Here is a 15,059-nt window from a genome sequence, read left to right as displayed (position 1 = left end):
TAATATTAATTTGATATCACACACAATACAGATCCATATTTATATCAAATTAATATGCAAATTTAGAAATGTATGGAAAACGATCCATTTCCGAGAAACGTAAACGTAATTTCTTATTTCTTGACAGCAATAATTTAATTGATATTAATTAATTTATATCGCACTGTTTTCGATATAAAAGCTAGTTTATATACTCGAAAAAAAAAAGAAAAAAGACACGTCAACGCGAGGAAATGATCGATTGAAGACTGTATATTCGTTACAAGTCATTTTCTAGTGTGGGCTCGCGCAATCGCAAATGCATTTGTTCGTATATGTATATGTACGTGTTGAAGCGGACGAGAATAGACGGGACAAACACAGACAGCCGCGCGAGCGAAGGCGGCTGAGAGAGCGAAAGCCCCGTCTATTCGCATGAGCGTACGATGCGTTGGCACGTTCTGCGTTCGAGAGAAGTATAGTACTCGTCGTCCGTAGCTCCATCGAGTAGACTTTTGTGTGTCCAGGACAACATGTCATCTCTGTCCGACAACACCCATGTCCTGGCCAGGCAAGAGGCGTTCAAGGATTTCTCTTACTTCGATGAGGAGACTGTGCCCGCGGTGAGTACGCGCCAGAGATACCCAGGTCTTTACTTAGTCTCCATCGAGGCCATCGTGAGTCTGCGTGTTTTCCTCCTTAGCACGTGCTTGACATCAAATGTTTATCTGTATACCTGTACCGTTCATCGATGAAGTTTGGTTTGTGTATTCATGCGTTTTGTTCTCCAGGTATGCATATCAAATGATTGTCACAGGTAAAGTTTTATTGCGTATTTCTTGTAGATCTAACTTCATTAATGATAAATAATTTTTTTATAACATGTGTGTTTATCCACGAAGATAAGATACCTTTTATAATATTAATATTATTCCAATATTTTTATATATAATATTAATATTATATAAAAATTTTAGAAAAATAAGATTTCGAAGACAAATTAAAAAATAGTAAGAAAGTGCGTGAGAAACTAGATAATAAAAGCCTGCTATATTATGAATAGTAGGTTTTTTAACATATGGAGCTAATAATTTATTGTAATAATAATAATTTATTGTAATAATAATAATTTATTGTAATAATATTATTCGTGAGAGTTATGTGTAAGCTGATGTGAAAAAAAGAATTTATTATTACTATTGCGATTATTGCATATGCGGTTAAATTATTGAATACTATAGCGTGTAAATCTGATAAAACAAATACTGAAGAATCTTGCTAGACTTATTTATGAAAAAGCAAATTTTTAATTTACTACTAAAGCGAAATAATTTATGCATTATACAAACGCACGTATTGCAATGAATTATTATTTCGATAATGGAATAAAAATCTAACACAGCGAAATAATTTGCAGATTCTGCAAATAAAATTTTTATGCAAAGACCATCGCTCTTTAGACAATAACTAATTAAATTGATTATATGTTACATGATTACATGTTCTTTATATGATTACATGTTCTTTATATAAGCTTTCCAAAGATAGATAGAAAACAAAATCATACGAATGACAGATAGAAAACGCAACAGTGTGAGTGACAGATGATTGCTTAAGCATATGATCGGTCAAACTTTTAAATCTTATCAGTAGTGCCCTAATTTTTAATTGAGATTAATCACTATGTGAACGAGTATTTTAGTATTTTCTTAACTTTAGTACTTTTTTATGTTTCTCATGCATTCTTTTACTATAGTCTTGAGATGCAGATTTTTGAAAGCATCTTGAATAAAAGAAATTATTAATATATTTATATATGTATAGAAACCCCCTCCTCCCCTTAATGATTATCGAATTACAAAATTTTACCCCTCGATTAATTCTAAAGATTACATAAAAAGTTTTATAAAATATTATTTTTCAGTTTTACAAAATGGAACAATACTCTTATTACAATGATAATATGATAGGGCTGATTAAATATCATCTAGACAGACACGTCATTTCAATGATATGAATCATTTTTTTTTTTTTTTTTTGAGATAGTTGCGCTAAAGGTTTGAACAGTCTAAACTTTTTATTATAAATCTTCAAGAACCAATTAGTATTTTTACTGTCAAATTTTATTGTTTTTTAAAAATAGTGTTTTATTTTTTTCATATTATAAAAATGATTTATTTTTTAATTTTATTATTTTTTCTACGTAATAGATTTTTTATGTTAATGTGTATATTTTCTTATAATTTTTTAAATTTGCATTTTAAATCAATCTGTTTAAATGAAATAATTAGTAAAATAGAATAAAAATATACAGACATTGTTATATACAATTAAATAAAATATTTGTATTATCTTAATTATGTAAATGTTAGATTATAAAATTCATGATCATTAATGATTTGTATATTTAAATAATGTATTTTATATATGATATATTTTAATGTCAATATATAAATTATGTGAAAGAAATTGACACGTCATCGGGTAATTATAACAGATGATATAATCGAGACATTAGTATTCTTATCTTCTATTATCGCATGCTTATACTCGTGTAGAGAGGCATAATATTTATTGTAGGTAGAGGCTGCGTACATAGTGATAAGTTGCTGTAGTCGATCGCAGTGATGTTGAAAGTTTCAGATATTGTCGTGCAGAAAGTTAACATCAATGATTCGTATACAAATACTGACGAGTATTTATGTACGAAAATCATTGTTACAATTTGATTGATTTGATGTGTATCATATTATGGCCGGTATTCATAGTCCGATCTTATATTTGAGATCGTCTTAAGTTCGAGCTTGAAATGCTACGCAGCCATTTGATTGGTTGAATGAGGTCTTAAGTCAACCTCGGACCAGACTTAAGACAATCTTAAATATAAGATCGAACTATGAATACCGGCCTATTATGTGTGTTTCAGAATGTCGGCAAATTAATTCCACTGCAACTTTTAAAACCGACATCTGCCATCATTCTCACCGGATACATTCCTGAAAACGCATCGAGGTACTCATTTCGAATTATTATATTTTATATCTATGATTATTATTCTTGACATTCTTGAGATTTATGGAATTTTACTTTTAGTGCATTATTTTCTAATCGAATTCTTTCAATTTGTAGTCAATTTTTTTGTTAATGTCGAAATATAATTTTCATTATATGAATAATCGAGAACAACTAAGCTTTTCTGCGAGTTAAACTATAAAGATGTCAAATAGATTACAAAATATCATTTTTCTTAGCTATTTTTTTTAGATATAATTTACTTTAATTCAATAGAATTTTTATATAAAGCTTAATTATAAAGATATATATGATATTAGATTGAAAAGATGCAATAAGTAATGATTACTTCTAATATTTTCATTGTATATAGAATATTTTTATCTAATTTGTATGTCTCTGAAATAATCTCTCTTATTATTAAAATATAATTGAAATATATAATTGAAATATGTAAGAAAGAAATTATTATACAGAAAGTTAAAATTATTATGTATATAAAATAGATATATTATACTCTTTTCAATTTCTTTAATTTATTTTTTATCATTTATAAATACTAGTGAAATTCATAATGTTGTCAGCTATTTAAAAAAATATAAATAATCTTCAAATTTCATAAAAGAAAACAGCTTTTTTTAAAAAAGTTTTAATAGTTATATTTATTTCTTTGAATTAAAAATAATAATTTCTTTTATTTTAATAATTTCTTTCTTATATAAATGATATTATCAAGTTAAATTATATGTACATCTTATATTGTTTATTTCATGGAAGCTTTTAAAGAGTTACTACTAGTCCTTTTTTGTCGGTTATTAATGAGCGTTTTAATTTATAATATTATTTATTATAAAAAGAGTTTAGAGGATAGTCAAATCTTATCAGTGTTTTTGAGATTATTATTAAATCGATTTTTTAAAGAAAGATTTTAAAATTGTTACATCGAGAGATCTCTCTCTCTCATTCATAACACACTTTTACTTAGGTTTTCGGTGAATTTAACATGCAAGACATCTGGAAACATCGCTCTGCATTTTAATCCACGACTAGACAGAGGTTATATTGTCAGGAACACGAAATTGCGCGGATCCTGGGAAAATGAAGAGACTTGTTCGCCCGCTGGTTCAAGCGGATGCATTTTCCGCCGGAACAGCTACATGCACCTTATGATTTTTTGTACGAATGATGCGTTTCAGGTGATATACATAAAATATTTTAAAATTAGCGGGTATCCTCTTAATTTACGCGATAGCATCCTTTTAAATTTTTTTTAGAAGATTATATATTGCAACCATAAGTGAATTTTCTATATTTTAATTGTCATTTCTTGCAGATTGCGATAAATGGAGAACACTTCTGTTCCTTTTACTATAGATTGCCTCTCGCAGATATAACGGCTCTTGAAGTCAACGGCACTATCGAGGATATTAGAACTCGTCAACTTAATTTATTTGTATATCCAGATCTTAATATTTGTCGGCCGTCCCGAACATTGATTCTGACAACGGAAGAACCGCTCGTAGATTTTCTAGTAAGATTAACCGTTTCCTGAAAAAAAAATCGAAAGATTAATTCATAGAATGTAATTAAATGAAAAACAAAACACTAATAATTTGCTTTTATTTTTAATAGACATTTATTTATTTACATTAATAATTTGCAGCATTCCTGCAAAGATGAAAGATTTTGTATTGTATAGGCACTTTAAATAATATAAAAAAATATTCTAATTTTAATTTTTGAGACTTTTATCTAAATTTTTTTAGTAAAAAAGATACATCTGTGTCGTAAATAATCCCGCATAAATTTATGCATGCTTCTGATCACAATTTTTCCATATCGGATAATTATTGGAAAAATATTTTTTTTTAATTTTGAACTTTTCCTAGAGATAGAAACTTCTTTTTCATACAAGATAATATTCTTTGAAGATAATATTACTCCGTATTCATTTACCATAATACGAGCAAAACTTGATATCTCTTTTTATAGGACGTTCCCATCACTGTGGGTATTGGTAGTGAATTTCGTGTCGGTGCTAGTTTACTCATCGCTGGAAGATTGAAGCTACTTCCGCACTCGTGAGCGTTTGAGATTGTAATCTACGGCGTTTACAATATTTTTCTACGTTTGCCTTTGCAAACGAGATGTATCACGATCTTTTGCAGATTTTACGTGAATCTGCAGAAGGGCAAAACCATTTATCCTCATCCCTTTATACCACTGCATTTAAACCCACGTTTTTTATACGGCAATAGCGCGCCGTACGTGGTCATGAATTGCTGGAACAATGGCATGTGGGATCACGAAGAGCGACATCAAGGCCATTTATCTTGGATGCCTGGCCGAGATTTCTTGCTCACGTAAGATATCCGCGATTTCGCGAATTTTCAAAAGAATTCATCATGCAGAAATATTGTTTACCGTTGTTGATTTCCGTTGTAACAGATTCGTGTTTGCTTTAATAGCATTCGATGCGAGTACGAAGGATACACAATATGGCTGGATAATAAGATGATCGGTGAATTTAAGCACAGATTGCAATCATCAATTGTGGACACTCTACGAATATCTGGCGATGTCGTACTTTATCAACTCAGTATGAATTGATTGAGTCTGATCAGACTACAATATGTATATACAGTATGTATATGCAGTAATTGAAGAATGATTGTATGTTAGAGCACGGAGATTCATGAGATTTCATGTTTCAGCCTTTTCAATGATCGCGACATATGTGATGCCGATGTATTTTCGATATAATGCTAAGGTTTTCACATACTTTTCTTGGTATCATATTTATATATATTTACATTTATATATATTACGAGAGCTATTTATTTACGAGAATAAATCAATTTCAAACAAACAATTTATGATTTATTCATATACATATAATATATATTCCATGTATTAGATTATCGAGATGTATTAAAGCGACTTGTAAGAAAACTTTCATATTTTTAACTAACTTATGCACACTATTGCCATTGTTGCTAGAATCAAGCAAAACAGTGCGAAGGCGATACGATCAATGGCCGTGCCCGCGAGAATCCATTCCAACTGCGTGGTGTTCTTTGTCGGCGAAATTATATTCTGTCGATCTCCATCGTCTGAAATATTAGACGTCGAATTGGTAGTGGATTCCTCTGTAAGCTTACTACGCAATTCTTGTCCTGGCATAGGCCGTCGCGATTCGATCTGAAAAAAATTATTATCAATGATAAATGAACAATTTATCAATAACTATCTCTCAAAACGTGCAATATTTTAATAGAAAAAAATTACAAACGTTACTTGTGTATGTGTGATTTTGAAAATTACAAATATTATTATATTATGATAGAAAATTACGACTATTACAATAAATATTAGTAAATTTTTTTTAAACCGTAGGAGTAATATTTTATTAAAAAAATGATTTACTCAAAAAAATATAAGTCATTTAAATATATTGAAAAAAGCTTGTTTCATATATTTCGAGTAATATAAATAATTGCTTAAAATTTGACATCTAAAATGAAATGTTCAAAAACAAATAATATAAGAATAAATTAAAGAGAGAGAGAGAGAGAGAGAGAGAGAGAGAGAGAGAGAGAGAGAATATATACATATAATTAAATATATTTACTAATGAATATGTATAACATAATTAATATGTATGACATAATTAAAACGTTAATTAACTAATTACCACACTTATAAGCTCGGAAAGTCCTAACAGTTTTCCAGGCCAACTTAATAGACATAATCTGATATTCCGTGGAAGTGGTTTGCAGAATGTTCTTTTTGACATATTAATCACCAATATTGATAATATCAATGAAATTGTTACTAGACAGAGACAACCACTATAGAAGTAAACTGCAAAAGTAAACATTAGTCAACGATGATGTATATATTGTCATCTTTACATATAGTGAAATATTTACTCATTTTAAAAGAACAAATATTTTCTCTTGCCAATAATTAAATATATGTATAATTATTTAATTCAATATATTTTATTAATTTATTGATTCTTGCTGGTTATTGTTGGAATTTGAATTATTTAGTGTTAAAATAATCTAATATATACATATACAACATCATATGCAACATGATATTTTATTACAATATGTAGCTTTAAAATTCTATTATTTATTATTATTTATTTAGTATCACGTATTAGTATTGTGCTTTTATGTATGCAAAAGTGGAAAAATATAAATAATTAAAATTTGTTTTTCTCTGAATATTTTAAATGATTTAATATTAATTTTTTAAAATTAATTTAATATTAATTTAATATTTTCATAGTAACATATTTGTTTGAAGATATTTTTTAAATTGTAAATGTCAATTTAAATTTTGCAAAAATAACTAATATTTCTCCACTATTTAATTATTATTAAAGTTTAATGTCAGTTCAAAATTAGAACTTGGACATAATACATCAGGTAGACTCAAATCAATTAAAACATTTGTTCTTCTAAGCTGAGCAAATTTTTTACTGTGTAGCATGCGGTTAATTAATTTTCTTTAAAACGTAATTGAAAAGAACTGAGGAGATTTTACAAAAATCAGGCTTTCATTAGTCTACCTATGAGCGGAGGATTCGAAGTTAATGGTACTTTAAGGCCGAAGAAGGCTAAAAATACGGCAATGATTAATACAGTACAGGCCGCAACACTAATCTTCATTTCACTTTGAGGTGGTAGCCAAAACGTGACCAGAACCAGAAAAACTATAGCTGAAAGTTCATATCATAAATTAAATGGATTAAGTTCAGAATTAGATTGTGTGTGATAAAGTTTAGGTTTCAGATTAATTTTATAATCGGTTAACTCGGAAATGATCGCAACGGTGTTTTCATGTGTGTGTGATACAGGCTTCCACATTTTTTAAATCATGCTATTATAATATTTTGTATAGCACTCGTTAAATAAATAGAATATATATTTATAATAATATATATATAAATATTTTTTTTATCAAACATATTTTTTTTATAAAAATATATATTTGATCTTTCAAGAAAGCTATGTAAACAAAAGTCGAATGGTATGTATAAACACTTAATGTTAATTAAACGATAATTAATGATACGTACCGGCAGCAGGCATCAGCAATATACTGCAATAAAGTCCCGAGTTTCTCTTTAAGGTCAACTTAAAATTTAAGTTGATGTATGCATCCGGACAGCAAGCATATACGACTGCTTCGCGATGTTTGCTCACATCCAATAGCTTCCACGCCGCATTTTTTACGTACATAAATTCCTGTTAAAAAACATTAATATCTTAATTTATAATAACATATCCTTGAATTATATATAACTCGAAATTATTTCAAATATTAATTGATCCTTTTTTTACAAAAAATATCGCAAGTATTTAAATTTAAAATTCGAAGGAATTATTTTTATTTTTTATGTCATCTCGTCTTATTACTCAAGAGAATAAAAGCAATTTAGAGAATAATATATTTAAAACTTTTAAAATTTAATTTGTAATATATATTGTATTAATGATAAGTATGAGACATGAAGTATACGAAAGTGTGCATATAACTAATAAAATATCTTAAACAATCCTCTTGGTGAATGAAAGTAAAAATAAAGAGAAAATCAATAGCAAATCTTAAATATCAAAATAAAAAGATATGTATATTTATATATATTTTTGTGGTATTTTAAAACTTATTTTTACCAAATATATAAGATGTAAGAAAATTTGTGTGATAAAATCGCGATACACAATCTTTTTGCACTTTATGTATAAAAAATTAACACGATTAAACATTTCCCGTACCATATTGGTGTTCCTGCCTATTTGCATATCAATTTGTTCGCCGTGATACGTCCAAGAACCGAATGTCATGTTACAAATCTGTGTATCGAAGGGCCATAGACGAAGATCCAGATCACAAAGTCCGATAAATTGCGCTGGCGGTACCCATAAAACTCGACCGTCATGGTATATAATGCAGGTCGCATCGCCATAATGCTCGACCGTACTCGAAGTTCCGCTAGACAAAAAATATACCTCGAATAATTTATGTAATTTTTTTAGACATTTCTTTTTATCGATAATCGAAGTATAGTGTCACATATACCTATGATACAATAGAATGTCCGGTTGCCATACTTCGTGGTTCCCTACATGAATATGTTGGAGATTGCCGTATTTGGAAGGATCCCATTTGAGTTTGTCGTCTGTCCATATCTGTATGTTAATAGGAAATAATAATCCGTGAGAATAAAATTTTAATTGCAAAACTCAACGTCATTAATTAATTACTGGCATGTATATTTTTGTTAGAAAATACGCAAGAAATTATTCAAAACACCCCAATTATTATATTAAATATAAAAAAATTTATATATATATATACTGTTCTGAAAAATCTTATCCAATTAATATGAGATCGAGATCTTTTATGTAATAATTTTCAAATCATAAGCAATGGAAATAAAAAGAAGCTTTCCTAAAGTTAAAATTTTTAAAGTCTAGTGAGATATAAAAAATTTACACCCTCTAATTAATAATTTACAATTAAATTTTACTGTAATAAAATCTTAATTTTAATTATAAAGATATATCATATTAAAAATTACGATGCTGATGAAATTACGATGTTACGATGAATAACGATCTTCTCCGACATTTTTAATCAAACTAATATTTTAAAATGTTCTCTGTATTTAAGAATATTTCGTTTATTAATTTAATTTTTTTAGTTTTTTCATTTCAACACTCCATCAGTATATTCGATGCCTTTTTTAAAAACTTTGAAGATATAATATTATCTAAATTTATAAAAATTGTGTGGTGTTAAATATATTAGTGCTTAAGGATTACAGAAAATATACTCTTAACTATACTTACATGGGAAGCCCATCCATTAATAGTGACGGTAGACTTGAAGTCATCCTGAAAATTTAGAAAGCCAGTTGTAGAATAGGGTAGAGCTATATCCTCGTACGCATTTTATTATCGCGCATACTTGCCACATCGACATAAAGAATAGTAATGTCGAAGTTGACCACTGTCGTATTGAAATGTTGCGTCGGTCGAGCAAACTTATCGTATTTTACAAATAGATCTTGCTTCAATCGATCGGTCCAAGTGTAATTCCACATAGGAGACCCTGTAAATCACCGAAGGACACGTCGGAAGCTGTAATTTTCTTAATTGCGTGAGGTACAACGATTTGTACTTTGTATCACGTTTACTATTCGCAAAATGATCTTATAAATAGAATATCGAGATAATAAATTATCGAGGGGTTGTATTCGTTTTAGTTTCGTTCGTTTATATCTCCTACGCGTTTTGTCTTTCTCTTTTTTTCTCCAAAGATTTTAATTTGAACGATACATCTTAATAATTAAGATTAGGACTGATTCTTTATTATAATGAAAGCATCGGAACAGATTTTCCTTTATTGGGCCTATTTTTCTAAATTTTTGATATTATATAATATTATTTATATAACTTCTTGAATTAGAATTCTATGGGAAATCTATTTAAAATCTATCTATAATTAATTTAAAAAATATTATATTGTTACTTATATATTTGTCTTCATTAAGCCTAATTCACAAGCTTTTCTTTTATAACATAACTTAGAAACTATCCAACCCATTCTCGCTAATATAAGCAATAATCAATTCCACATTCATCAAAATAAAGATTTATAAAATATTCTCTATTTATTTAACTTTAAACGCAAAAAATGCAAAAAATTGCAGTTAAAACAAATAAACCTTATTAATATACATATTGTTGGCTGCGAATGGTATTTTGAAACATTAAGGCTCATTCATTCACTTGATTCGCTTTGAATAACAGTACAAGTGGATAAATGACGACAATCAGCAACCGCGGATGATAAATAAGGAAGTGTATGTCCGTCGAGGAGGAATATCTCGAATATTCGTATAAAGTGCATTTTGTGTATGTGATTTCCATAATGTCAGATTTCAATGTCACAAGCGCGTAGACATGTTAATGTGATATATATGCAAACTGACAAATAATATCTAACAAAATTAATATTAGTAGTGTTATTAACAATATTTGTTGGTGTTTTATTTATTAAAAAATGTCATACATAAAATAATTATAGAAATTGTGATTGAAATACTATATATATATATATCCAATTATTCAAAGTATATGGGAACAGATATAGATCTGTTGCTATAATTACTTTTCAAAAATTAAAAGTATTAACAAAGATTGTTAATACAAGAGCTATCTTTACGCAGCTACACTCTCTAATAGAAAGAATAACTTTATGATAAGTAATTTATGATACGTAAGTTAGTGATATTTATTGTCTGATTTGTTTACTTCTAAATGCTACATTCGCGCGTGATCATCATATTTATTATTATATCTTTAAATTAGCAAATTTTTAAATGACAAAATATCAATGAATAGTATTGTGTCAATATGTTACATGAGATTAAAAAAAAAATAAATTATTACGAAACATCTCTCTTTTTATTTCTATAAAATATATATATATATATATATATATATTTTAAACTAAAGAAAAATCAATGAGTTTGACTACTATAATGGTTTACTTTTTAAAATAGCGATATATTATTAAACGAATAGCTTATTAATTAAATTAATGAGATAGAAACATAAATTATGCGTTTCTATATTTCTATTTTTGTCGTCACGTTTCTGTAAAAATGTCACACAATGCGTAGGAAGGATCTCAATTTTGGGACATTTTGCGTTATATTTGCTGGTCATTTACACTTACTTTCCGGTGTGCCGCTTGCATATAACACTATATTGTTGAATAAGATAAGCGTGATCGCCGTGATCGAGTAGATGGTGCAAAAAAGCCGCATCGCGAGCTGAAGTGCGAACCGTCGTCAAGTTGACACTGAGTATGGTGAGAAGCGCGGTACGTCGGTATCGCCACAGACAAGAGTAGCAAGAAGGGGCTATCATAGATTTAAGTAGTTAACAACCTGTTGAATAGACATTTCGTCGCCTACCGCTGATCAATGAAACGCAATGACTTTGACCTCTTTTACTCCACCGGAGATACTCCTACATTATTTAGGCCGAACCCTTTCAATTGTGCACGTAATTGCAACAATATATTAACTGTAGCCCTTATTTTGTACGGTTGAATATCGACTAAAATAGTTTCATTGGAACGCTTATTATATTATCTTCTGATTTTTCAAAATGGAAGATATTTCGTAGTCACTGAATGGGTTCTGCGGCCAATTTGGAGATGATTTTTCGATTTAGCGAAAATATCGAGGAAGTTTGTCATTTTTCATATTTTTCTAATAATATGCGATTCTCTTAATAATTGAAATTAAGTATAACTTAATTCAATCTGTTAAAAGGTTTAACTATTTTTTGTGTTGTTTTCAATATTCGCAAAAAACAGCTGTATTTATCATTATATATAATTGTACATTACGAATATCTCGATATTTTTGTCCAAATAAAAATTTATTCTGGATCAGTCAAATAATTTGTAGTAAAATCATAGTTTAGTAGAAAAATAAAATTCTGTATAATCTGTATATAATTGCGGTATAAACTTGCTGTTAAAGTCCATGTTTTTTAAATTGCTTAATATGAGTTTCAACAAATGTTGCATGCATTAGAAACGCATTTGTTGTACATAATATAAAACGATTAAATAAATATAATATAAAATAATATAATATAATATAATATAAAATAATTTTAACAATGAAAATATATCAAAGATGTAAACAAGATTGCAAAGCAATCTAGTAATCATTCATGATCTTTAATCTCCGCTACTGGGAGAGATTTAATTATCACTTTGTTAATTTTCTCAAGAAACTATTTCTCGCAAAAGAATAGAAGTTACCGCGAAAGAATGATTCTGATATTCTGTTGGATATCTGTGTTAAGATTAAGACTATTGTTACAATGTCTCCATAGCACGCGCAGAAGGACTAATTTAACTTTGATCAGAGATTATATAAAATGCTGAAAGTGTCAATGTATACATATACATCGTACTAAACAATATATTATGTTTGCCGCTACTCTATTATTTGTAACAATAAATATCCGCGATAATTCCCGTATTATGTGTTTTAATTATGTATTATGCAAACGAATTGTTTGATTGCGTGAAGCGTAAGATAAGCATAGGGTGGAAATTCATTTAAGAGTTTAAAATCGGATCTTCTCCGCAACGAATCTAAATCCATGTTTTCTCGGAAATCTATGCTCAGATAGTTTCAAAGGTAAATTGACTCAGTTTATATAGAAAACGATTGAAATTGAGCGCTTCCTTGACTTTGATGAACTTATATGAAGTGTACTTTAAAATAGATTCAGATAGGAAATATTTTTTACATGGTCTTGTATTTATAATTGGATTAATTTTAATGTAATATAAGATTTAATATTATGCAAAAAAGATGCAAAGACGAAACATCTAGCTCCAATATTTTGATGAGTTGCTTCAAACATTAAATATTTTACTATATATTAAAACCATTAAATATGTTTTTTACTATCTTTCAGATTTTTTAAAATCGATATTTTCTTAAGAAAATCTCGATTTAATTCTAAAATAATTAATGAATGTAAAGAATCCTTTTTCGCAAACTAAGTTTTGAAGAGTTATCAGTATTCCCTTCTTTCTGAGCTTTATTTACAATAATTATACAACAAGATTTATGGGCTTCCTAAAAAAAATCATTTTCTTAAAAAAAATAAAATGAGAAAAGTATTATAAAGAGAGTGTCGAAATATTTAATGAGATAGGTATTGTCAAAGAAACTTTTATTAATGCAACGTACTAGCGAGATGTTACATCTCGTTACTGTTAAATCCTACAATAACGAGCATGAATTACGAACATTTATGCAACAGTTTGCTCGATGTCGGCAATAGGGAGATAATCTTTGCGCTAATATTAAACTTGAATGCGAGTTTATGCAATAGAGCATAACACGCCCTGATCTTCTCTTCTCTATGCAAAGTATTTCTTCTTTATAAAGGGTAAAACGCTTACATATTATTTTTGTCTTTCGCATACACACATTGATTTCTAGTGGAAGATGATTTCTATCTGATGTTGCTTTATTTTTTTATTATATTTGATTTGTAAAAAACTTTTTTAACCTATAGTTTAAAACAGTTCTTTGAAATTTTTGTTAAATCGATTATCTTTTCTTGAAAAAAATTAATTTATATATTGAGAAATTTTGTAGTCTTTTTGCTATTATTTTAAAAATATAAAAATTTTTTATTAAAAAAATGATATCTTTGTTTATCTTTTTTTTACACAAGATTTATAAAAATTCTCATTCGTATAATGCTTTTACTTTACTTTCTCATAGTAGTTTATTCATTTTACTTTTTGATTCATCTTTGCATTGAAAATAATGAAAAATGTAAGATATAAGTCATAAAAATATAAAGAAGAAAATACAGAGAGATGAATTTACATTGCAAAATTATTATAAAATATGGCTGCGCTTTGTAGGTGCGTAAGCATTAAAAGTTAAAAGCTGCGGCTTTATACTTACATTTTTTGCCTAACTTGGCATCCCTGGAGTCAGTGCAAATAGATGCAAGTTCGTGTAATGCATTTTACGTGCTTTTGGAACTATTCCAATTTTTCTCTAATATACAGATCGTTACTCAAAAGTTAAAGTCGACATAAATCAAGCGATAGCGTGATTAAACGCGCGATGAAGTTTTTCTGTCACAAGCAGTTTTCCTCTGACGTTAGAAAGATACGAAAATATTTTTTGCCTCTTCTCTTCTACTCTGACATTCTCGCTAAAAAAAGATAAAAAAAATCCGGCAAGCTGAATTGAATTGAAGCAGGGAGATTCTACCTGTTGCATTTTGACAATCATAAAACAAATCAAAGAAAAATACACGGAAAACATAAAACCGTTCTGTCGATATCCTCGTTATTTTTATGCAAAATATGACGTGTAGAAGAAAAGGGAGATAGAAACAAAGAAAGAGGGGGAGAGAGAGAGAGAGAAAGATAGAAAGACGAGATCGGCGTTGACATTGTCGCCGATAACGACGATGGTA

At 28.5% G+C, this 15,059-nt stretch overlaps 2 protein-coding genes across 6 annotated transcripts; one reads left to right on the top strand and one right to left on the bottom strand.

The window, feature by feature from the left end:
* Positions 1-210: 210 nt before the first annotated feature.
* Positions 211-5,863, top strand: LOC145963284 (galectin-8). Of its 5 annotated transcripts, none has more exons than XR_014436114.1 (8): positions 212-602; positions 2,906-2,991; positions 3,977-4,187; positions 4,325-4,522; positions 4,984-5,072; positions 5,160-5,354; positions 5,440-5,634; positions 5,706-5,863. XR_014436114.1 is itself a non-coding variant. In XM_083085042.1 (8 exons), exons 1-7 carry the CDS (start codon positions 513-515, stop codon positions 5,599-5,601), a joined length of 1,011 nt encoding a protein of 336 aa, XP_082941168.1. In that variant the 5' UTR covers positions 212-512; the 3' UTR covers positions 5,602-5,634; positions 5,706-5,863. The 5 variants fall into 5 exon arrangements, 4 of the variants coding, with proteins under 4 accessions (XP_082941199.1, XP_082941168.1, XP_082941191.1 ...); XM_083085042.1 differs by having other exon boundaries at positions 5,460-5,634; XM_083085073.1 differs by having other exon boundaries at positions 211-770; positions 5,460-5,863.
* On the bottom strand, positions 5,846-11,907 carry LOC145963268 (neuronal acetylcholine receptor subunit alpha-6-like). The gene is made up of 9 exons (XM_083085017.1): positions 11,755-11,907; positions 9,983-10,122; positions 9,861-9,905; positions 9,088-9,197; positions 8,784-9,000; positions 8,084-8,252; positions 7,574-7,723; positions 6,686-6,855; positions 5,846-6,192 (listed from the first exon to the last, which is right to left on the bottom strand). The coding sequence occupies exons 1-9, from the start codon at positions 11,843-11,845 to the stop codon at positions 5,959-5,961; spliced, it is 1,326 nt and encodes a 441-aa protein (XP_082941143.1). The 5' UTR covers positions 11,846-11,907; the 3' UTR covers positions 5,846-5,958.
* Positions 11,908-15,059: the final 3,152 nt, after the last annotated feature.

This window comes from Camponotus vicinus, unplaced genomic scaffold (genome assembly GCF_025532165.1).
Source record: "Camponotus vicinus isolate PSW18456_S1 unplaced genomic scaffold, iyCamVici1.0 SCAF_1, whole genome shotgun sequence".
Taxonomy (NCBI): domain Eukaryota; kingdom Metazoa; phylum Arthropoda; class Insecta; order Hymenoptera; family Formicidae; genus Camponotus; species Camponotus vicinus.
The sequence above is the reverse complement of the archived record's forward strand: the minus strand, read 5'-3'. Positions and strand labels throughout refer to the sequence as shown.

Excerpts from the sequence above, each read along its gene's own strand:
- LOC145963268 (XM_083085017.1), bottom strand. The coding sequence starts at position 11,845 with ATGCGGCTTTTTTGCACCATCTACTCGATCACGGCGATCACGCTTATC. Across the intron at positions 9,906-9,982 it reads CTATTCTTTATGTCGATGTG|GATGACTTCAAGTCTACCGT; the intron begins GCAAGTATGCGC and ends CTAAATTTTCAG. Across the intron at positions 9,001-9,087 it reads GACATTCTATTGTATCATAG|CGGAACTTCGAGTACGGTCG; the intron begins GTATATGTGACA and ends TTTTTTGTCTAG.
- LOC145963284 (XM_083085042.1), top strand. The coding sequence starts at position 513 with ATGTCATCTCTGTCCGACAACACCCATGTCCTGGCCAGGCAAGAGGCG. Across the intron at positions 2,992-3,976 it reads ATTCCTGAAAACGCATCGAG|GTTTTCGGTGAATTTAACAT; the intron begins GTACTCATTTCG and ends ACTTTTACTTAG. Across the intron at positions 4,523-4,983 it reads AACCGCTCGTAGATTTTCTA|GACGTTCCCATCACTGTGGG; the intron begins GTAAGATTAACC and ends CTCTTTTTATAG.